At 34.6% G+C, this 23,997-nt stretch overlaps 1 protein-coding gene across 8 annotated transcripts in view; it reads right to left on the reverse strand.

Moving 5' to 3' along the window:
- Window positions 1-1,413: 1,413 nt before the first annotated feature.
- Window positions 1,414-23,997, reverse strand: part of LOC136027226 (RING finger protein nhl-1-like) — a 147,321-nt gene continuing 124,737 nt past the window's right edge. For all 8 annotated transcript variants that reach the window (XM_065704279.1, XM_065704278.1, XM_065704273.1 and 5 more), the window contains 5 exons: window positions 22,356-22,614; window positions 21,119-21,316; window positions 14,291-14,882; window positions 5,901-6,118; window positions 1,414-1,940 (listed from right to left, as the gene is read on the reverse strand). In XM_065704279.1, coding sequence (XP_065560351.1) covers window positions 1,727-1,940; window positions 5,901-6,118; window positions 14,291-14,882; window positions 21,119-21,316; window positions 22,356-22,614 — 1,481 coding nt within the window. In that variant the 3' untranslated portion in view covers window positions 1,414-1,726. The remainder of the gene's footprint in view (window positions 1,941-5,900; window positions 6,119-14,290; window positions 14,883-21,118; window positions 21,317-22,355; window positions 22,615-23,997) is intronic.

Consider the following 23,997-nt stretch of genomic DNA (forward strand, 5'->3'; position numbering starts at 1 on the left):
TAGGTATTGGAGGTGATCAAATTCCTCAAAGAAGTAAATAATGTGATTTATATTAAAAATATGCAATATATTATAAAATCTGTAAGATTTACAAAGGATGGGATTTTAAGCTGCCTGCTTATGGACCTGAAAAAAAACTAAAATTAACTCTTCTTGTTTTCTTCTTTATTTGTATTTTGTTTTATCTTTTTGGTTATAAATGGTGAGATTTTATGAGGTAGGGTGAAACTCTTAGACTCTCCTACTTACGAGCCTGGAAGAAATAAAATGTCTCCCTTCTTTTTTTAGTGTTCGTTCGTTTTGTCTCTTTGTGTATTAATGGTCTTGCGACTGAATTAAGATTATTGATTATGTTTTTAGTAGTAAAACACAGATTTCAAAAATAATCAGTAATAGTTAAAAAAAGTTACAAAATTCAGTAGGTTATATTTCCGATGTTGCTTAAAACATATTAACCATGACCAATCGTTAGAAATTGTAAGAGGGTGATAAGACAAGAAGACTATTTGATTTTTTTCCTTTTTTTTTGTTCATTGTAAATTGATAGCAATGTAAAGAATTTAAATACAGAAAAAGAAAATTCTCGTGAGAAGGGCAGAGTATTCTTTGTAAACTTTGTAGACTAAACTTTGACCCTTAGGGCCTACAGTACATAATCACAAAACTTCAAATAACTATAGGAGGGGATTTGAATATGAGCGAAAATAAATCCCTTTTTATCCAAAATTAGATAAAAATTCAGGAATATTTTTAAAGTTGATGCTGCAACACACTGATCACGTTTATTTTGCATTACGTTCTGTGGCTGTTTCTTTTTTTTTCTTTTAGCTAACGAAGCTGGAAAACCAAAAGCTTTGTTTTCCACAAGTTTGACAAATTTTTTTTCACAGAAATTGGTTAGAATATATGTTAACTATTTTGCAATAGGAAATGGAAAAAGTACGAATAGTTCAAAAATTAAGGTTTGTTACATAATTTTGATAGGGTAATAAGTCATGTTAGCGTACTTGCTTCTTATTGCATGTGTTCCAAAAAGTTACCTTAGTTATTTATATCGGTAAACCTCAGAACTTACCTAGCATTAAAGAGGGAAGGGCACATCGAAATATACAATAGGTTTAGACAAGGGCTTTTTTTCTACTGGAGACTTCGCGTCGTCACTAAATTTCCTAGTCCTAAAGTTCTAGAGAAATTAAACTCCAAGAATCAAATCGATGAAAAATCAAATCGGTCTGAAATTCTGGTTTGAAGAGAGAGAAGGAGATAAAAAGAAAGGAAGATAGAGAAAATACAGAGAGAGAACAGAGAAAGGAACAGACGGGGAAAAAATTGGGAGAGTGAGAGAAAAGGAGAGAAAGTTAGAGATAAAGAGGGAAATTCAGTCTGCAATTTAGCTCTACATTGTGCAATAACTTTTAGATTAAAATTTAATTTTTCAAGAACATGGTCTACAAAGGTGAATGTAGTGACTAGAATTAATACCACAATGTTGTTGCATGAAGCGGCTGCGTAATCCAACCTTTCATTGAAGGCACTAAACTTGTAAAATCCTTTTTAAATAAATCTATTGCAATCACTCAGTCATTTATGCCGTTTACTAATAAAATAACAAGATTCGTGTGGTATTTGTTACTTTTAGATTGAATGTTCTAAATGTTCAGTTTTCTTCTAAATTACAAATAAGCTATTGACATAATTTGACCACTAGACTTCTAGACTAAACTTGTTAGAACATTTGTATTCTATGGTTTTCTCTGTCGCACACAAGTATGCTCCCATTTGATGTAACTGCCAAACCTTCGAGTCCTTTGAATTCCCCATCACTGGAGCCCCAAGTACCAAACGCCCGCAAGAAGTGACCATCAGGAGTAAAGATTTGAATCCGATTATTTCCAGAATCACCAACAATTATATAACCTTGCTCATCCACTGCAACTCCCCTAAAAAGAGTAAGAGAGACATAGAAAGAAATAAGAAAGAAAACAAAGTCTAAAAATAAAAATTTCACGTCACGATGAAATTCAATAATTCAGGTTAGTCCAATTTTGTTTGATACTCTTACATAATATGAAAAGAGGTTAAGTCGCATGACTCTACACGTACGTCATTGTGTAACTGTTCACTTTACTAGTAATCAGAATGCCATTTAGATGAAAAAAAAAACATGCTACTGGACAACAAGTTCTGCTGGGTTTTATCATTGCATATTCAATGCGAAAATGAGCTAGTTTATGATTAATAATCTAGGTATTATTCTGTGTAAAAATAAATTAAGCAAAAAATGCATCTAGTTACCTGCAGCAAACTCACTCTTCTGATTACAGCAGACGTCCCCTAATTCGCATACCTCGGTAACTCACTTTTTCACAAGGCACACACGAAGTAGACACATTTGTAACGATATATAGAAGTTCCAAAAGTGGAATTTCAGGACTTAATGAAGGAAATTGAATATGAAATTTTCAGAACAGAAGTGACAAACGGGGCTCTCAAATATGAACATAACGTTATGATAACGGGTGATTTTACGATTTAAAAATTGGCGTGGTCTTTTATTAATGTTGATTTTGATTTAAATTTGATTAAGGGTTATATATACCCAAATCCAGAACATTTCAGTTTTTATTATATCATTTAATCAACTCAAATAAAGTTTAAATGTATATCTAGCCTGTTTTAGGGGATAATCAATCATTACTAGAAGGTTTATGAAATAGACAAACATGGATTACCATTTCCAATTACATATTGGACCTTCTTCATGTTTAAACATTACTAAAGCTCCCTAAGTCTCCCTTGTTTCATGAATACATATAGGGTTTCTATAATTAGGAGCAAAAATATTACGTTCCTATAGTAACTTTAATGATTAATAATACAAAGAAGATGAAACGCATAACTCTGAACTTGGGCTCATTACCTAGTATCCTTACAATGTTGTAGCCAGGGGGACCTTATCTTTGGCTATTACCCTTCTATTAGTCTGATAATTCTGTCAAAAATCTTATCTTTTCGATTCTTAATTGATTTATTCCTCTAAGCTTCTAGATACCTTTTGACAAATCTATTTTTCTGATTAGCGCATTCTGAAATAATTCATTCAGTTTGCTTTTTGTTGCAGGAATATAACTAATTAATTATCCTTTAAAATATGTTTAATTATCCTTATGAATATCTAAAACAACCTTTAAACCCCACCAAATAATACTATATTGGTGCGGGGGGGGGGGTAAAGCTGTGTTATAAATGTAGAGAAAAAAGTTTTATTTGGAAAATTAAAGTGCATTCGTAAAGCAAATACTCTAAATGACCTCTTTTTCTCAAAGTACTGCTCTGCAAAAGCTAAACTTTATAATCTAAAGAGCGGGGTTTGATGTAATTTGGATGGGATACAAATTAATTTTCATAATTCCACAAGAATGAAAGAGTATATTGACGAACTCTAGCTTTAAATAATCAAACTTGAAATTCGTAAGTTCTAATAAGAAATCGACAAATAGAAGACTTGGAATTATCTATTAACTACATTTGTTGAACTCAAGATGAATGTACTTTCAGTAAAGTAAAACAAAAATTCAGTCTAAAGAGCAGGGATTGAGTAGGGGGCAGTCCCTCCCTACTTTGTACCAAATAAGTTATATCGATTTTAAGTTTTGATGTTCCTCTTTAAATTCACTTGGAAAAACCACCTTTTTTATTTAAATGGGTAAAACCCCTACCCCTTCCCCATACACCTCGAACAAAAACCCTGTAAACGGCCCAGTCTAAAATTCTTTGTCTGACTCTTTTTATCTTAATTCTCATTTTTGTCTTCCCTTATAACAAATTTTTGTTGGATATTGAAACAAACGTCAAGTTTAAAAACGAAAATCTTTGTAACTAGATATTGTTTAAGAAATTAATATCCCTCTGAACTGAGGAAATATTCTGCATATGGATTAAGATGAAGGATTGAATTTATAGAGATTGAATATGTTTAATTGTTCTTTTTCCGATCGTGTTTAGATTTCTTTTCATTTCAACGCGCGCTACCACAACTTTTGATTACTATTAGTCAAAGTCCTTGATATATCATTCGATAGGATTTATTTGAATTTATTTCACGTATTCAATATAACAAAAACAGGAAACTTCTTTACTTTGGAGTTAATAAAAGAAACTTAGGACAAAATAGATTGACAGCTCTTTCAATTAGCCTGTTACTTACGTAACTAAAATCGACTTTCAAAGGGGGAAAGTTATTTTTCACGACTGTCGCGACGATGAATAACTTTTTCCGTTGACAAGTCGATTATCCTAAATCGTACAAACTCTTCTTTGATTCAAACAAATGTCAGGGATAAGATAAGCTACAGATAAAAGAAGGAGAGGAAAATATTGTCCAGCCTAATAAAGTTGGCATTTAAAGATCAAGAATATAATAAACTTTCTGTCAGAAGCCCAAACTTTATATATTTTTCTCAATATACTTAATCTCAAACAACTGAAAGACGTGCATAAAGCAATGTGGTATTATAATAAACAATCCTCAATAAACTATTTCCATGATTTGAGTATAATTGAGACTCCCATTTCTCCTGCCCACCACGTCCGCTCCAAAAACTATCGCCTTCCCCCAATCTAATCAGAAAGAGCTAGATTCTCAATGAGATACCATATTTCTCATATTGTAAACAAACTTAATTTGGTAGAAATATCCCCCAGCTTCAAAAGCCAATTTTCTTTGAAAAAACACATTTCAAAAATAGTTCTTTGTCTGGATGTTGGGATTGATGAATAATAGATCTTAGTATGAATTTCGGTTGTCGTATTCTCGCGCTGAGGTGGCCACCTCTGTTATCTCCTACCTTGTATGTTTCTTTCTTTTCTTTCTTTTTGTTATTTCGGTATTTTCTTACCTTTGTTTTATGGCCGACACATCAAGCCCTGCTTCTAACACTGTCCTATATTTTTCCGCTAAACAATAGGACATTTTGTATATTCGGCCAAATTAATGTAAGACGAGACAGCTGGACCTTGGGAAATGGTTAACTCCTATGTTTCTATTTGCATTGATCTAGTTCAAAGAAATCCCTTAATCCCAAATCTTCTTTTTATTAATCTTTATAATAGTAATGAAACACATTAGTTATTATTTTTTTCAAGTTTATTTAATGAAAATAATACAAAATAAACTAAAATAAAAGCTTAAAAAACAAGAATTTTTATCGCTGGCAAATAAAATATAGAGTTCATGATACTCTCCTACAGCTGTCGATCTGACGAAGATTTATTGTTATTCTTAATTAACTCCACTTTATTTCTCTTTGGCAAGGCATCTTATAGATATCTTTTTTTATATCCTTCGAAGACTCAAAGGATTGTATTTGCACGCCCAACACACTGATGTTTAAAGATGAATAGAAAATTCTTTTCGATTCGACTTTAACATATAGTGATGTGATTTCAAGTTGGCACATCAGAGGTTTTTGGCCAAGGGCTTACGAGTTCTTGGCACTGCTTTATTGACACTGTTCTACTTAAAGTAGCATATGTGCAAAAATACCTAAAAAAGGCTGATAATTGGCTCTGATTTGGTACGTTAAAATAGGGATGATATCTTTTAATAAGAGAAAATAAATCATTTTTGTGAGTTTACTTAAAAAAAACTAAATTATACCAAACATAAGATTATTTGTGAGAAAAGTAAAAATAAATGCAAAAGACGAAAAAAAAAATCCGCAATCAGTTGCCATTTGTAACACTCTCAGAGTAGATATAGCCTCAAAAACCTAATCCGTTCTTAAATATTTCTAGATTTGTTCCATTTTTGCCATTCGAGAAAAACAGCTGATTAGTTAAAACCCAGCAGAATATCATTACTGTTCCAATTTCAAATGAACAACTATGGTAATAATCACCTAGGAAATTTAAATTGACCATCATCTGAACCTTCTGCCCCAAAGCTTGAAATAACTTTTCCATTTACGTCGAATATCTGAATCCTATGGTTGTTCGAGTCCGATACTATAACTCGATTCGTGTTGCTAACTGCAATGTAATGTGGATGTTCCAGTAGACCGGGCTTACTTCCGAGACTTCCGAATTTTCCAACAAAAGTACCATCTGATTGAAATACCTATAAATAAAAGGCATCACTTTTCTGCTGATCACTATAGGTTACCATATCCATGGTTCCATAGACCTTTAATTGAGGAAGAAGGCTGAAGGAGGAGAAGATTTGAGCACCTGTGCTCAATCGAAATCCCTTCAATTATTCGTTAATGAATCTCTGCCTTGTTTTGATTTTAACAAGGCATATAATGTCCAAATTGGTGCTAAAACGAATGCGTTTATAGTTGGTCTTCTTATAATTGATGATTACCAAACTCCTATTGAAGAAAAACTGTCAAAAACAGAATTTTTTTTGAGTTTTCTAGTTTAAGAGAAAAAAGGGTGTAAATACCTCCTCCAGTTCACTATTATAATGGAAAATACAAAATTTTTAATTATTTCTTCTCGACAAAATGTTGCAGTTATTCCTTCCCATCTAAGCTTCCTAGGCAATATAAAAATCTATCACTCACGATGCGTTAATTGACAGACTATTGGTTGCTATTAATAATATAAATATTTTATATTTATACTATGTTTATAAACAGCTGAGAAAAATCTCACGCTTATTTATATGTATTATCTCCCATTAAGAAAAACGACAGTTTGGCTAAACTGCCCCTGAGACTGAAAACATATTTAACATTTCGAAAATACGCTGGCTAATTTCCTAAAAACAAACTTGTCTTTTTTACACTTCAAGAGTACGTTCCAGCAGACACCAGGATTTATTACACTTTCTCTCCATTATTTAGCGGGACTACTTTCAATCACATACGTTTGTCCTTATTCAAAGGGAACTTAAGAGAAACTTCTCCTTCAATGGAAATTGTATGTTCCCAGAGGAAATTTCTATTCTTGAAGGCTAACGGAGCGTGAGTCTCTAAGCTCCTCCAAGCCAAGGTATTTTATTATTTCAAGAAGAATACAATAGCATTTTCTAATATTTAAAATAAGCTACGCAGAGGATCAAAATGTCACTGAAAAAGTACGGATTTAAATGTGTCGCTCCAATGTTGAATAGTTAATGATTATGATTACAATGTTAAAATGTAGTAACATCTGGATGTACCTTAAGAGACAAATGTCTATCACAATTAACAACGTAATAAAAGCTATCTTTTCAGTAGAAACACAAGAAAGGCAACAAAGATTGTAAAAAAAAAAAAATGGTAGGAGTAATAAATTTAAACATTTGTTTATTTAGTTTATTGGCAATTAAAAGTATAAAAGTTTCTTCTTTGCTTAAGTTGAATAAATAAAGAAAGAAACTAAGTTCTTTAGTTTGCCCCCTTCTTAACACCTCGCTATTAATTACGTATATGAGTTATAATATTGATATTATAATAATTATGTATATGAGTTAAAACTACGTAATGAGTTACGTAAGTACGTTAAGAATAATTACGTAGTGAGTTAGGAAGATAAGTTTCTAAGCCCAGATTAGAATACTAGAAAGTACAGTGATGACAGTGGTCAAATATGGCTCTGAAACATGGGCGCTCCGCGAAGCGGGTGAAGATTTACTAGACGTTTTCCAGAGAAATTGCATACGGATTGTCCTGCCTACCTGCTTGACTGGCCGTATTTCACACAATACACTATACGAAAATTGCGGTTCAATCCCACTTTCTAGGGCTATAATGAAAGAAAGGCTAAGGTGGCTAAGGCACGTTCTGCGGATGAAGGATGAGAAGTTGCCGAAGATTGTCCTTTTCGGCCAACTGTCTAAGACTAGAGGGAAAGCAGGTCGTCCTCGTCTGGGGTGGAAGGATGTCACAAAGAAAGATTTAAAGGAAATGGGAACTTCCTGGGAGGGAATAAAGAGGGATGCTTTGAATAGATTGGGGTGGAGGAGGAGCGTGCGTAGCTGTATTGGCATCAGGCGGCTTGGTGCTGCGGTGAGCTATTGCTATTATTATTAGTAGTATTAGTAGTAGTATATGAGTTACAATATTACGTATATGAGTAACTATTACGTATATTGCCCCTTCCTCAACACCTCGGTCTTCCCGGTAAAGTTTTTAGCGCTCAAAATAAGGCTACTAATTGTTTTTTAATAAACGACCCTTGTGTTTCAGGAGTGGTTCTTAAAACACAAAAACAAAATTAAACTTTAGCGTAAAGAGCGAGGTTTTGAGGAGGGGAAAACCCCCTTATATACGTGATAATTTCTGCTCCTTTTAAGTTTTAATGTTGTTCCTTACTTTCAGTTACTTTCAAAACTCTTTTTTAAATTTTTGATCGTTTTTAAAAAATGCCAGGAAATCTGGCAACACATCCATGGGAAAAATCCCGCCTCCCGCGGATATATCCTCTAGACAATTCAATCTCGGTGAAAATTTACCCCGGCCAATTACCCTTAACAACTCCATGCGAAAATTGAGTCGGGAAAGAGAAAGCAAGACGTGTAAAAATAAATTCGTATAAAAATTCTGGCAAATTCCCCCAGTGTATTATTTCCCCTGGCAAGTTTCTTCCCTGAAATCTTCCCTCACAATGGAAAATTCTGAACGGGGAAAATCCCCTCCGTAGAGAACATAAAAACGATCCTTGTGTTTCATGAGACGCTCTTAAGGCACTGGAACATAATTCAAACTTTAGCACAAAGAGCAAGGTGTTGAGGAAGGAACAACTCCTTACATAATAACTTCTGTTCGTTTTAAGTTTTAATGTTGTTCCAGACTTTCAGTTGAAAAAACTACTTTTTTAGTTTAATTTCTTATCGTTTTTTTTTTTTCAAATTATGCCAAGAAACCTGTATCCTCCTTTACGGAAAAATTCCCTCCCCAAGGAAATATCCTGTAGACAGTTTAATCCTGGTGAAAGTTCCTTCGGACAATTACTTTTAGCATCTCCAAAAGTAAACTTGAGTCAGCAAAAAGAAAGCAAGACCAATAAAAAGAATTTTGTAGCCTATAGGAATTCTGGCAAATTCCCCCAGTGTATAATTTCTCTTGACAAGTTCATCTTCTGGAAACTTCCCTCCAAATAGAAAATTCACCACATGAAAAATCCCCCCACCAATAGAAATCCCCCCCACCACCAAAAAATGCATGCATACTTCCCGATAACGAATTTATACGAAATATCTACGTATGTAAATAATGGTCAAAATATTATAACTTAAAAGACCTTTCCACAGGGGCTGTGTGGTCAAATTATCTCCAAAGGCGTAGTTATTGGGCCTTTCAACTACGCTGAGCAAAATAGTTATCTTAAAAGTTTGATCCGACGACTTTGCGAAAAAGGGGTGCGGGAGGAAGCCTATTTGCCCTCCAACCTTTTTGGTCACTGAAAAAGGGCAATAGAGCTTTAAATTTCCATTTAATGGTCCTTTTCATATACTCTAGGACCACTGGGTCGATATGATAACCTTTGGAGAAAACAAAGTAACCAATAAAAACGTATCCGTGATCTTTCCTCTGGTAGAAAATACAAAATTCCACATTTTTAAAGATAGGACCTTGAAACTTCTACAGTCGGTCGGAATCAGCATAATGAACCATTTCTTTTGATATATCGACTGATATCAAAATTCTGTCTTTTAGAATTTCAGTTACTATTGAGCCGCGTCGCATTACTATTGCAGTTCATTACCACGAACTGTTTGAAAAATGAATGTGGAAGAGATAGATTACGCCGTTTTCAACGCTAATTAATTTTCTTAGTTACGGCTCAAGGTCTTCTCTTTAATGTTTGACAGTTTCCCAAAGAAACGAGGATACCAAAAAAGACTGGCGTGTCCTAGTAAAATACTCACAAAGGAAAGGTGAATTCTTAAACTGCGATGTTTTGGACATCCAAGCCAATTTATGGGATGAAAAAGGAAAGAGAGGTGTTAGCTCGCCGTAATACGTTTTGAATACGGGCATTCTGTTTTAAATTAGAATAGATAGTGACACTTAAAAGTTTAATAACATTATAATAGAGTACAATAGCGGCTGAAAGCGGCTAGAAAGAGGATGGGATTCGAGGTACTTCAGCGTTATCACATATAATCTGGAGATGTGTTTTTAATTACAGAAATACTATTTACATTGAAGTGCTGTTTCTGTAGTGGTGCTTAAGTAAAGGGCGATGTACCTTCCATTTACTAATTTTTTACCCGGTCAGCCTCTATTGAAGAAGCTGTCGTAGAAACTTGGGAGAGGGATCAGTCGATGAGAAACTGAAAATACTAGTGTCATTTTTAAGACATGGCATCAATTTGACAGCCTTCCTCTCGTAGAATGTCTCCAATTCCCCTGCCACCTGTAGCTCTTACAACATTAGATCGCAATTCGGATATTTTATTTGTCCAGAAACGTCAAAAGGCTAACAAACATGCCTGAGGAATCGATACAATTTTCAAGAAAACAAAAATTATGCTCAAGTCATTTAAAGGGCTTTGGATGGAGGGAGGCGGTGTGGCATCATTCTTAATTATGAACCTTGGTTAACCTTGTGCTTTTATTTTTGTTTTTATGATGCTGTTAATGTTATAAAAAACAAAAACCCAATTCAATGCCTGTAGTCGTTCTTAAAATATTGTAAATACACCTTTTTAAAAACATGACAACCTTTTGATAACACAAATAGTTTCTTTTTGTTTGGTTCACCATCCCCTGAAAATGCCAAAGAAATACCGTCAGCATTTCCTGAGATATTGAGGGTACACACTATCGACAACCTGGCTGGAGAGTGCTTATTGATTTAGTCCCACATCTACTGAACTTTACCTAAAATGTCCAACTTAATAGCCTTAGCCGTTCCTGAGATACTGCAGATATGTAATTTTGACAACCTTAATGCATTTAGTGTCTTTTGATTTAGGTAAGAGTCTGTTTACTTTTCCCTGAAAGTTTTAACTTAATGCCTTTAGCTGTTCATTTGACACTGTATATGGGCCCTTTTGACAAGCTTGATGTTTCTAGTGTTTTTGGATTTAGTTCAAATTTCCCTCAAATTTGCCAAAGTTTCAACTTAATGCCCATATCCATTTCTGATATGTTGCAGATACGTCCTTTTAACAACATGGATTTACCTAGCTTCTTTTGGTTTATTTCAACATCACCCCTAGACATGCCCTGAAAGTTTCAACTTGTACACTTAGCCGTCCCCGATATATTACAGATACTCTGATACTTGATACTTTGATACTCTGGATGCACAGTGTCTTTTGGTTTAGATCAACATCCGCCTCAACACTTCCTAAAAATTTTCACCTGATTACTCCTGGTATTTTTGGACAGCCAGGATCAAATATACCCCCCCCCCATTATCAATAATAGATGTGAGCAATAATCTAATGTGAGCAAAATGGCTAGGGCAAGATTTTGATCGGGTGTCTTTGGTGTTTAAGGGGAAGCAGATAGGAAGGCGTTGGTGAGGGGGTTGTTACCCACCTATAATTTTTGATTTTTAAACAGGACGCTATACATTTCAATTTTCAGTCAATGAGCCCATCCGATGTTTTTGCAACCACTCTATCCATACAAAGTGGCCAGCGGAAAAGAAAGAATAATACATGGAAGCCATATTACTTATAATACATATTACACATAATAATACATGGGCAGCACTATAGCGCAGCCAACCAAAAAATCAATTTTAGTAAAAAAGAAGAAAAAGTTACACGACGGGTTCACGCAACTACCATTACATCCCTTATGGTCATTTACGACATTTCATCTCAAAATTTCAAAACAATAGTTAATCTAATTGTTTCATTGTTCGAAAATTTACTCAATTTAAGAAGAACATAACGTTCAGTGGATCAATTCTTACAATAGTGAAAAAGCCCCTTTCATGATATTTTTCAGGCTAAAACATATCTTTTATGATCGGTAAATAAGGGGAAACGTTGATTGATTGGATTTGATTATATACCTCTTAACATGCAAAAGCATAAACGCAACTAGGAAAGAATATTCAATAGTAAAGATAAATTGATCCACCAAAAACCATGCATGATAGCAGGAAATTTAGGTTTAATAAAAAGGATAGTCTCTTACAAGCTATTCCAAAATGCTTATGAGAAGACCAATGCAATAGGCTTATGTACGACCAATGTAGTTTTCAACGATCTAACTAAGATGTTGGTATTATATATATATTTTTTTTTTTTTTACTTTTCCAGAATACGCCTTGTACTACTTCACTGTAAATTCTGATAAGCTTATTAGTTTCGATTTTTCTAATATTTTTCTTGGACTCAAATTTCTCCTGATTCTTGCTTGTTAAATAAAAATTTTATAATTGTCTTCTTACCAGCAAAGGTTGGGTCAATTTTTCTGTATAAGTAGCCCTTCTGTGAAGAAATTTTTCTCCTAGGTGAATTCATTCTGGTTCTCAAACAATTTTTTTTTTTGCCTAATATTAGAGTAGGGTTTTGAAATCTTTCCAAGAGAGAGAATATTACTAGTCACGCCTGAAAAAAGCCTAAGAAGCATAATTTACATAGATAAGGCATTTTATGCATGATAGGGATCCATGATGGGAAATGGATAAAATATATAAGTGGAACTAAAATCGTGTTAACTGGCGTTCATTTTTTTTAAATAATAAAACTGCACATGCATTCTTAGCTGTTGATTAAAACTGGATTCTGCATCATCCATCATAATAAATAGGAACCAATCAAAACAGCGCAGATTACCAAACTTATTTGTCTTTATGACACTTTAATATAAATATTATTTAAAATCTTTGTTTTTTTTATCAACGACAATATTTCTTGTAGTCAAGAACAAGTATTATTTATTCGGTTGAGGACATAAAAAAAAATTATCGAGCATTAATCTACCATTTTCGTTCCAGGAGATTCAACATTTTCAAAAACCATAAGTGGATATTTAGAGCTAATAATCAGAAAAATATATAACTTCGCATTTTTTTCGAGAAAGATGGATGTTCAGGTACGGGTTGCTGTTGATTTGTTTTTTCGGAATCAGGGGTCATATACCAAAAACCAATAGTAAAACATTGACAGGGTGCTCATTCAAACAAAAAGTTTTGGCACCCTTAGTAAAGAGCGAAGGATATTGCGCCACACCATAGTGTCATTTACCACATTTTCTTTTCGAAAAAAAAAAAATTCTGGCCCAAATAGTCCCAAAATGCTATTGCACAAAAATTCTAGGATAGCTAATTGAATTGGAACTATTGAAAGTAATTTTTTATGGACCACAATTTCAGCGTTCATGCTGTCACATGATAAGAACATTGTCACAAGATTGTCCGTAAACATATATTCAATCAATTCAAAATGAACGGTTAATACAGACTTTTGAGGCAGTAATAACAACCAAATCGCTTCTAATGTTTTGGAAACGATAGTTTGGAACAGAATACGTCAGTTTCTAGATATCGAAGTTTTTCTATAAAAAGCTGAATATTAGTGTAAATAGTGGGGGCTTTATTGAGAATGAAATTTTTCTATTTAGTTAAGTTCGTTTTAAATTTGATATTGAAGACAACTATAATTTAGTTTTTGAATTCTACTTTCTAATTCAAAGGTAGATAGCAACATTATAATTCATAAACTTTAGTTTCCATACATACGCGAGGAGATTTTAGTCCTTCAACCCCACACTTTTTATGCTATAGTTTGACTTCTTTTTCTCAATGCCCGAAGAATGGATTTTCAAACACAATGCTCAACACAAGAGTTATGTTATAAAAATTTTACCCCAATACTTTGCGAATACAAGCTTCATTAGCTCTCATCAATTTTATTTGAAAAAATTCCTTTCCATCTAGTTTATTTTAAAGTAGGAGTGGACATGTATTTGTTTGGAGCATTTCCCGAAAGTTTTTTTTTTGGCGAATTCAAGTCTCTTTGAAGTTCAAGATTTAAAAGATTAAAGATTTAAAAATAACTAAAATTTTGGATAGGGAAAAACCTGCAATATTTATAAAATTGATAACATATATCACTGACAATTTGAGACTTAACTTCCTGTTAATTTTTGTAGATGAAAAATCCTAAGTCTTACCAGTAGCTGCTACATTTATTATGTATATACTTCAGTTGGAAATGCTAACATACTACTGGGTTGTATTTTTCTTGAACCACCTACCTTTAATGGCAGTCTAAATTCAAAATTTGTTTTACTTTTCTTCTTCATTTTGCTTGTTTTGTATTTTAAAAAAAGGTATACACAATTTTAGCGCAAGAATTTAAAAAAGATTCATTTTAAAAGATTTATATTACCTGGATTCTATGATTCTCTTTATCGCAAACATATATGAAACCAAGTGCATCTGTGGTAATTCCCCAAGGGTAGCTAAACTTTCCATCTGTCATTCCTTGAGAGCCAAAGGCACGCAGAAACCTCCCTTGAGGATCAAAAACCTGGATTCTATGGTTATACCTGTCAGCAATAATAAATTGTCCAATTCGATTTACAGCAACACCAGCAAGGCAATCAAACTCTCCTTCTCCATTGCCGTAATGACCAAATTCTTTGAGAAAAGACCCACTACCATCAAATATCTGGACTCGGTGATTACTTGAATCAGCAACCACAATGCTGCCATCTGGCCCTACAGCTACTCCACGAGGCCAAGTGAAATGACCTGGCTCGGCTCCTCTTTGTCCAACTTTCATTATAACTTTTCTTTTTTGCAAGTATTGATGACGTGGTCCTGATATTGGAAATGGAGTACTAGTTTCATCGTCGGAATCTGGTCCAGGACTATTTGTTCTCGAAACTCCACCAAGCGTACTTGATTTTCTTATTCGTTTTGTCTGTTCAGCATCAGAATCTTGATTCTTCCTTGATCCATATTTGTTTTTTAGGTATCTAAGAAAAAAAAAATAAAGTTCAAGAGTGATGTATGAAATTTATAAATCCGATCTACAAATTCACAAAATTTACAAAAGACAGATTCAGAAAGTGGTATTGCATTTTCTGTGGTAAAGGTTGTTTTGGTATACCCGACTGACTGACCGTATCTCAAACAGTAAGCTAAACGAAAAATTTAGTTCAACCCCACTTTCTAGGTCTATGATGTGATAAAGGTTGGGATGGATGGCTTGGACACGTTCTAAGGATGAAGGATGACAGATTGCCGAAGATCGTCCTTGTCGGCCAACCGTTTAGGGCCGAACAAAAAGCAGGTCATCCCCGAAAGGGTTGGGAGGATATCGTAAAGAAATATTTAAGAAAAAAGGAACTTCTTAGGAGGGTTTAAAGATGGGAGCTTTGAATAGATTGGGATGGAAGAGGAGCTTGCGTAGCTGTGTTGGCCCCAGGCAGCCTAGTGTTGCAGTAAGTTAGTAGTAGAAGTAGTAGTATAGTATTTTACTATATCTAAACAACTGTTGTTGCTACAATAAAGGTTCATATATTCAAGCGAGTAATTGCATTTTGTGACGAAACACCACAAGCATTCTAGAATCTAATCACTTATTTGTAGGGGCGTAAATATTTCACAGCGTCAAGTCAGGCTTAATGACATATCTGGCCTGCAAGCCTTGGTTAACTTACAACAACGGTAAGAATGAGAATATTAACTCCTTTTCTTAAGTGATTTTAGATGTTCCATTTTAAGTTTCTTTATTTTATTTAAAATTGTCTAGTTATATTGCATAGCTTTTATTTAAAGTGACAGATACAATGGATGAAACTCTTTTATGGAGATCTTTAATGAAATTCTGTTCGGTTTTGATTTGACATAGTTAATATGTGGGAGTTGCATGAATTTCTGTAAAGTTTTTTTTTCTGCTTAAGAACTAAAATTCTGATTTGGAACTAAACTCTAGGTCAAATCTGATTCCAGTCAGAGAAAAAGAAATGTGTCCCTGTTTCTTGACTTCATAAATCCACAAAACCCAATTTTTCTGTCTTTTTTTATCTTCGCGGGGGATTCCCTTGAGCCTGTCTACATGCCCAGTATGTTTGAAGCCTATTGGACGAAATGTCAAGAAACAAAGCTAATCAAGAATCGATACAATCAAATTTTACTTATTTTCTGTTCCAATTGAAACCCTTTTGCCTAGTCTAACTACCTTGTGAGTATCAAGCTGATCGAAGACCATGATTTGCGCCAATTTTCAGGCGTCAGGGATGATGCCTGAAAAATGCGTATGTCTACATTGAGGTCTACTTGTTTTGCAAGCTTGAAACTTTACGGTGAAAATAAACTTTTAGGCTATTTAATTTCTTCCTTGTGCTTTCCTCGGCCCCGTTTACGTATCCTGTAAGTCTAATGAGAGTCATAGAGAAACAAATTTGTCTTCATTTTGGAGTGCCACAAATTGATACAGACAATTTTAAAACATAAAAGTTATGTCCTAATTCAGGTCCCATTCCTCTTTACATACCGCATAAGTTTCATGCAGATCAGTCAAAAATAATTCTGGATTCAATTACGTCATGAATTGATGAAACCAATTCTTTCTAACTTTATAACTTCCACTGAGATTTTACTGCCCCTATCAACCTGCTCTGTAGCTTTCAATCCAGTCAGAAGTATATTTTTTTTTCATTTTTGAGCGTCTCAAATTAACACGACAAAATTTACCTTCATTTCGGTTTCCTTGGCCTATTCCACTCGCTCTGCTGGTTTTAAGTCGATGTAAGACAAAATAAATTTTGGACCCAGTTTCCGGCTTCGTGAGCTAATCTAGCCAAAAAGTTCCAAATTGTTTTTCTCTTTCTCGTATCGGGGCCAACTTGTCCAGGAAACCAATTTTTAAGCAGATCGAAGGTACGCATTTGTTCCCTCTTCTGGTAGCCTAAAATCGTTCAGTTCTTTTGGCGTATGTTTACCAAAAACGATCTAGGTCCAGTAGCCCCTTTTGGCCGGAGCTTATCGAAAATATTATGACTGATTGAACAAAATATATTTTTTATCCAATCGGCCACATTTCGCATGCCCGTGTCCCCAACTTGAACTTATTTTGTATATCAGGATTCTTTTGGCCGAGAAAATTACAGATTTGAATATTTCAATGTCCTCTAACATCCACCCCTCCTCCCAAAACAGGACATTCTCTGGGTCCAGGGAATGATTCCTTGAAGCTCCAAGTCGATCGGAAAACCAAGACCGAACAGGCTCACTCTTTTTTGGAATAGGTAATTTGCATCTTGAGTAGTTCATGGGGCCTCGCCCTAAGGAAATGTGGGTCATGCCTTTCCGGGGATTTATCCAATATTTAGACTAATTGGTCCAAATAGTTTTCTGAAGCTTTTGGTCTGATGCCACTGGGAGAGGGGGATAAAACAGAGCAGGGGGAAATAGAGCACAGGAGGGGGCTGATTCACTTTTCAATCACTTTCAGCTCCTACATAAGAGCACTATAATTTTAAATTTCTAACCGAGTGAGCCCTCTCCCAGGTTTCGAAGACCATCCCTTAAAAACGGCGTGACCAAGAAAAAAATCAATAGGAGACCCATCACTCTTTACTAAGTCAGTGCTATTTCGGAAACCCTGAATATACACCCATCATTTATCTGAAGGGTTATTTCTTCAGGTAAATGTTGGCTTATTTCTTCAATAAACCGACCATCGCCAGTTTAAGAATGTTGATTATTACATTAACATACTAAAATATATATATAAAAAAAAAATGGAGAATCAGTTGGCTACATTAACAATAAAAAAAATGTAGGAAAAAGTGGTCTCCTGATCCAAATTACAGTCGAATTTTTCAAGAAAATGCATCAAATATGCTTTATTATGTCAAGAAAGCAAGTATAAAAAAATTTCTAAAATGTAGCCAGTCACGTAAGCTAATTTAAGTTAGAGTATTTTCCACATTTGTTTAAAGCTATAAGGCACTAAAGTTCAAAACATATTTATCACATAAATTCCAGTGACGGATAATAAATTAGATTTAAAGTTTCTTTGAACTAATTTTCCAAAAAGCGAGAGACAGGACTAGAGCAAACATCAAGAAATCAACTGCCCCAGTAGAATGTTTACACTTTTCATTTAGAAAGACAAATAAATCGAAAAATGGAAAAAGAATGATCTTTCATCAAATTAAGTCTAAGTCATCCGGTAGCTAGAGAGGAGCAGTTACTGTAAAGGAATATAACATAAATTTGATATTCATATTTTCCCCAATAAGCTACACTTTTCAGTATATCTGAAGCTTATTAGGTTTGGCCTGGGATAAAAAGGCGTATTTCGAATTTCCCTAATTTTATAGGAGAGTTAAATCAGTGATTTTAAGATTAACGAAGAAAAAAGATCTTTCCTGAGGGCGCAAATGAGAAAAAGGGAATGTAAGGATTAGCCAGTGTAATGAAACAGTAACGCTTCATTTTGGTATGTAATACATGCAACAGGTTGACAAGCTACCGTTCAAGCTAGATATACTAAAATATTTGTATCCAAGTTTTTCTTTCTCCTTCATACTCTGCAAAAATCTCTTTGAGACTTTGAAAAGAATAGTCATGGACTTGCCGAAAAGTTTGGTATTCAGCGGTCTAAGGCTCCAAATGTCCTCCAGCAGAAGAGGGGAGCTTAGCGTAGCAAGCGAGGGGGTTGGGGAGAGGGCAGCCCCCTTCTATACGCAGGATAATTACCGTTCGTTTCACGATTTAATGTTGCTTGTTACTTTCGGTTGAAAAACCTAGTTCTTTTTTATTTAATCACACATAAAAGCGGGGCTACCACCATGCATGAGTAATCCTTATGATCACAACATAGTTTTCCCAAATCAAGTCAAAATAGGGAACAATTTCATAGATGTGGTTAAATTTCCACATAAATTGGTGTATACAACATTTTAGATTGATGATTACAAATATGTGGGCAATATTGGGATACAAACGCCCCATCTCAAGAGGCGTCTAGTATGGATTTGACATATGATTGGCATATCATACCTTATTGAAATCTAATTCAAAAAGATTTTCAGCCTCCAGCATTAGTAGATAGCAAAGGGTGTGCCCACCTCTAGTTCCACGATACAGACACGTTGTATCTCCTTCCATTCACGAGCAGTCAGGGATTGTTTAAGATAAAATCTTCAGAAGTTAAATGTTAATAATTTTTTTTTTAAATCGTAGAATGACTATAGCGACTGTAACTATCAACTCACTGCAGCACCAATCCCCCCGAGGTCAAAACTGCGGCTCAGGTTGCGGTGTCCCAATTTGAAAAGTGACAATAATAACCAAACTGACAAATTGATTTAAAAAGAAAACAGAGTAAAAAAAGAAAAATCAAAAAAATGAGGGTATCAGAAAAATCTTGGGGGGGACACGGTTAGCCAGTGCTGATTGACATCCAAAAAGAACAATTTTAGGTAGTATGTCGTTCTTCATCCTTAAAATGATGCCTTGAGAATTTCCGAGGGTGTTGGTAGCCTATCTGGGACTAAATTTGCAATATAGAAGAATCATTTTACAGTCGTTCCTACTACGACAACTCCCTCATATAGGTTTTTACTATTAATTAACAATTAAAGATATTGTTAAAGAAACTTCTTGGCCAATGTCACTAAGAGTAATATGTACACAAGTTAAGTAATTTCAAAATGAAAGATGTTTGAAACGCATTTCAACGAGTACTCAACTCAAACGAGAGAGCAAAACTCCATTTTTACAGGGTAAAATTTCTCAACTATAAATTTTCGATGACAACTAAAGAAGGTCAGCCGTTCTAAGAATATCTTATTTTCGGCCTTTTAAATCCCCATATCTCATAAATATACTATAAAGGCTTATTGCTCATTCTATAAAGGCTATAAAGGCTCATTCATAATAATTTCTGCTTGCTTTACGTTTTGAATTCCAAATGCACTTATTTCTGCTTGTTTAAGTTAATTCTTTAAGTTTCGCGGTATGGTTTAGTTCTTTTTTTCCAACAGTTCGTGGTAACGAACTGTAATTAAGGGGTGACCGGCTCAATAGTAACCGAAAAGTCTAAAAGATTGAAGTCTGATACCAATAGATATATTGAAAGAATGAATTTTTATAGATACAATGGATATATGGAATTTTAAGCTGATTTTAAATATATAAGTTTCATCAAGTTTAGTCATACCCATCAAAAGTTAAGAGCCTGAGAAAAATTTGTCTTATTTTCGAAAAGAGGGGGAAACACCCCCTATGAGTCATAGAATCTTCATGAAAATCACACCATCAGATTCAGCATTTCAGAGAGCCCTACTGTTGAGGTTTCAAGCTCCTATCTGCAAAAATGTGGAATTTTGTATTTTTCACCAGAAGAAAGATAGCAGATGGGTGTTTATTTGTCTTTTTTCTGGGGGTGATGGTATTGACCCAGTCCTAAAATGTCGTGAGAGGGCTCATATGATTGGAAATTAAAAGTTCCAGTGACCAAAAAATTGGAGGACAACTAGGCCCCTCCTACGCTCATTTTTCCAAAGTCACTAGATCAAAATTTTGAGATAGCCATTTTGTTCAGCATAGTTGAAAACTTTAATAACTATGTCTTTAGAGGCGACATAATCCCCCACAGTCTCTGGGGAAAGGACTACAAGTTTTGAACTTTGCCCATTGTTTGCATATAGTTTTGGTTATTCGGAAGTATACAGACGTTTTCAGGGTGATTTCTTCTGGTGCGGGGGGGGGGGCTATGGTGTAGGGGGTTACATGGGAAGATCTTTCCATAGAGAAATTTCTCATGGGGCACCAGATTTCCCAGCATTATTAAAAAAACGATCAGAAATTACATCAAAAAATAAGTTTTTTTCAAATGAAAGTAAAGAGCAACATTAAAACTTAAAACGAAGAGAAACGGTTACGTAGATGAGGGGGTTCACCCCTTTGACAATACCTCGCTTTTTACGCTAAAGTATTTCTGACACTTTCAAAATAGCTATTCTATTTAAACGGCCTTTGTGATTTAAGACTCATTCTTAAGGAATCGGAACAAAATTCGTACTTTAGCGTAAAGAACGAGGCATCGACGAGGGGTTGAACCCCCTCATATACGCAATAATTTCTCTTTTTTTTAAGTTTTTATGTTGCTCCTTATTTTCAGTTGAAAAAATTAAAGGATACGTACTGAGTGAAGTTTGTCTTATATTAATCAAATGGTTTAAATGGACCCTACCTTGCCCAATTGCTTAGGTTCGAACCTTCTCCTTCCTTATTATATTCCGGAGAAGGCTCTCGAGACTTTCCATAGGACACCGAGCCATCCTTGACACCGTCATTATCATCTCCAACTACCTCTGCGGAGCTCTTGCTGCGGGCAAGCCGAGATCGGCGTTCCTTTAAGGCTGCATATCTGGACCTGCCACTAGGGTATCTAATGTAAAAGATCGTAAAATTAAACTATTATTAAAACATCTTACGGAAGAAATACATAGTCAAACAAGAGGAAATACCTAAATAAATCGTTCAGGAGAAACATTTCTGATTATAGTGGCTTCATATATCGGCTCATGGGTACTCTTGCAATGCAAGCAAAAGCTGACGGCATATTTTTACCGAAATTGCCCCTTACTAAGTTGTTTTCCTTGTGTTATTTATAATCATACAAACTTTCTTGTTTACTAATAACTGCACTAATTACTAATGAACAAATACATATTTAGGATCACCATAAAAAGCTGATTCTTTGATTGAATGTTATCAATAGTTCGGCTCTTATACTTGACAAGGATCGTCATTTACTTACAAGCCATTATTAAGAAGAATTTGAATTTTTTTTTGTTGCTCAAACCGATTCATATAGAAAAATGTTTGTGGAAAACTCGAAAGGGTTCATTCAGTCACAAATTAGGACTTAGTGGTCAAAATCTATTGGCAGGCAGTTAACAATTGGGCAATGCATATTTTTTCCATGCTTTTTCCCTATTTGGCTCTCTTTCCTTTGGTGCCCTTATGATTACTTTATAGTCCCAAGTTTCCCGGGGGGGGGGGGCATGATTCCCCTGCACCCTCCTGCCGGCGCCCATGGTAGGGTCCTCTCATATAATGTATCTAATAAAGGGGTTTTCAACAAGATTGCTTGCTTTTGTGGGTCTGTTTCCCCTTTTTTCAAAAGAATTTACATTTTTTTGAATTAATAATAAACTGAAAGAATTTCATATATTTTGAATAAGCATAAAAAGCAAATACTGCCAGTGTAGCAATTACCCAAGTCAGTTCTTGCTTCCAATTTTTTTTTTTTTTTTTTTATCACAAACTATTTGATAAGATTATCTTGTGACGATTTTTTTTGATTTTTTTTTTCAGAGTTTAAGGTCAAAAAAAGGTTGTTAGGAAATTGCGCAGGTAAGAATCAATCGCAACCCACAGGTATGCTAGAATTTTATCTACTAATTTGAACTAGTTGTACTTACTTTTCATCAGATGGGATGGATGGTACTGTTTGAGAAGGAGATTTGGGCTCTTCATCTCCATCTTCGTCTTGTGCTATCGCAGCAGAGCTCCTACTTCGGTTTAAAAAACGACTTCTGTACCCACTTCCGCTATATCTTGAAGAACCATATGTGCTTGCTGATGTGTCATCATCAAGATTAGCCCGAGAACGGTTCAAGTACTTGGATGTAAGTGGATATTTGTCTGCGTCTTTTTCTCGGCCAGAATAAAGTGATGAACCTAAAAAAAAGGACCTTTAATCTATTCTTGGAGCTAATGGACTTAAAACCAAAGGAATTTCAACCACTTTTTAACTTTACCAGCTGATTTTCTAACCTAAATTTTTCAGACTCAGGAAAATGCTTCACCCAATCTCAAAGCCAAAGTAAAAGAAGGTACTTATGCCTTATATCCACTAGACTAAAGTTCTATCAAGAAGTGGAGATTGGTTAATGCTAATGGAATAAACAAAATATGACGAAAATATAAAACTTCATCTACAAAATTGTGAAAACAACAACAAAGAATTATGGGGGGGGGGGGCAGACCGCATCATATTAAATACTTAACCTAAACTAAACTAATCTAAAAAAAATACTAACTAAATATTCAATTAAAATATAGCTAAAATGTTGTTTCCACCGAGCCGAAGCTAATATTGTCTGGTATGAAGACCACTGAAACCGGTTAATGCCTCATGCTCATGATACAAGATCTTGAGTGTGGTGGCTCTAAGACAAAAGTACCAAAAATAGTACTATTAACTCCTGTTATTATTTTGAGCAATCATGGGGGCTATGCAGTAAAAGGGTAAGACATAATGGTGACCATTCAATCTGTTTGACAATGGTTTCAAAATTAACCATGCATGAATGATACACCAGCTATATATATCTTATAAGAATTAGAGTAATTCGGATTTTAATAATAAAAAAAAACATATTCATATGTAGTTATGCAGTTTTTGGTAGTAGCGAATGCCAATAATAGAAAAATAAGAAACGTGGGCGAGAAATCAGCAAAAGAAAAGCTAGAAATTAGCGCCACCAAACACCTTATAAAGATGCAGTTGATTTTGGCAAATTTGTGCGTTGTCAAATTTTACTAATTAGCTTTGCTTATGTATTTTCACGGTTCAGGGGAATCCAGAGGAGGATTTTTTTAAGTTTATGTCCTTGGACCAAATCCGCATCCAGGATTTTTTTATAGCGGGGGGGGAGGACAAAATGATTTTTTTTGGAGGGGGGTTACACAAAAAAAATTAAAAAACGCACCAAAAATATGTTTATTTTCTATTTTATTACGTTTTAGAAGTCGGACAAATATTTTTTTTTTTTTGGGGGGGGGAATCTGAAACAACCCACCCCCTGGATATGGCCTGCTTGGAACCTATAGCCTTATGCAAGGAATTTAATATCGTCAATTGTTATAAAAACAACACTGATTTCTTATCTGAAAGACCCAAAAGTCATCAAACAATTTTTAAAGCCAATGTAAAGGAAGAAATTTTGAAACATTTGAGGACTCTATCCTAGAACATTCTTTTCGAAGCATTGTAATGCAAAAAAAGAATGCACTTTAGTGGGAAAAAGAACAGTGCAGCCTTCCTTAATATCTGAATTG

The sequence above is a fragment of the Artemia franciscana genome, chromosome 5 (genome assembly GCF_032884065.1).
Source record: "Artemia franciscana chromosome 5, ASM3288406v1, whole genome shotgun sequence".
Taxonomy (NCBI): Eukaryota; Metazoa; Arthropoda; class Branchiopoda; order Anostraca; family Artemiidae; genus Artemia; species Artemia franciscana.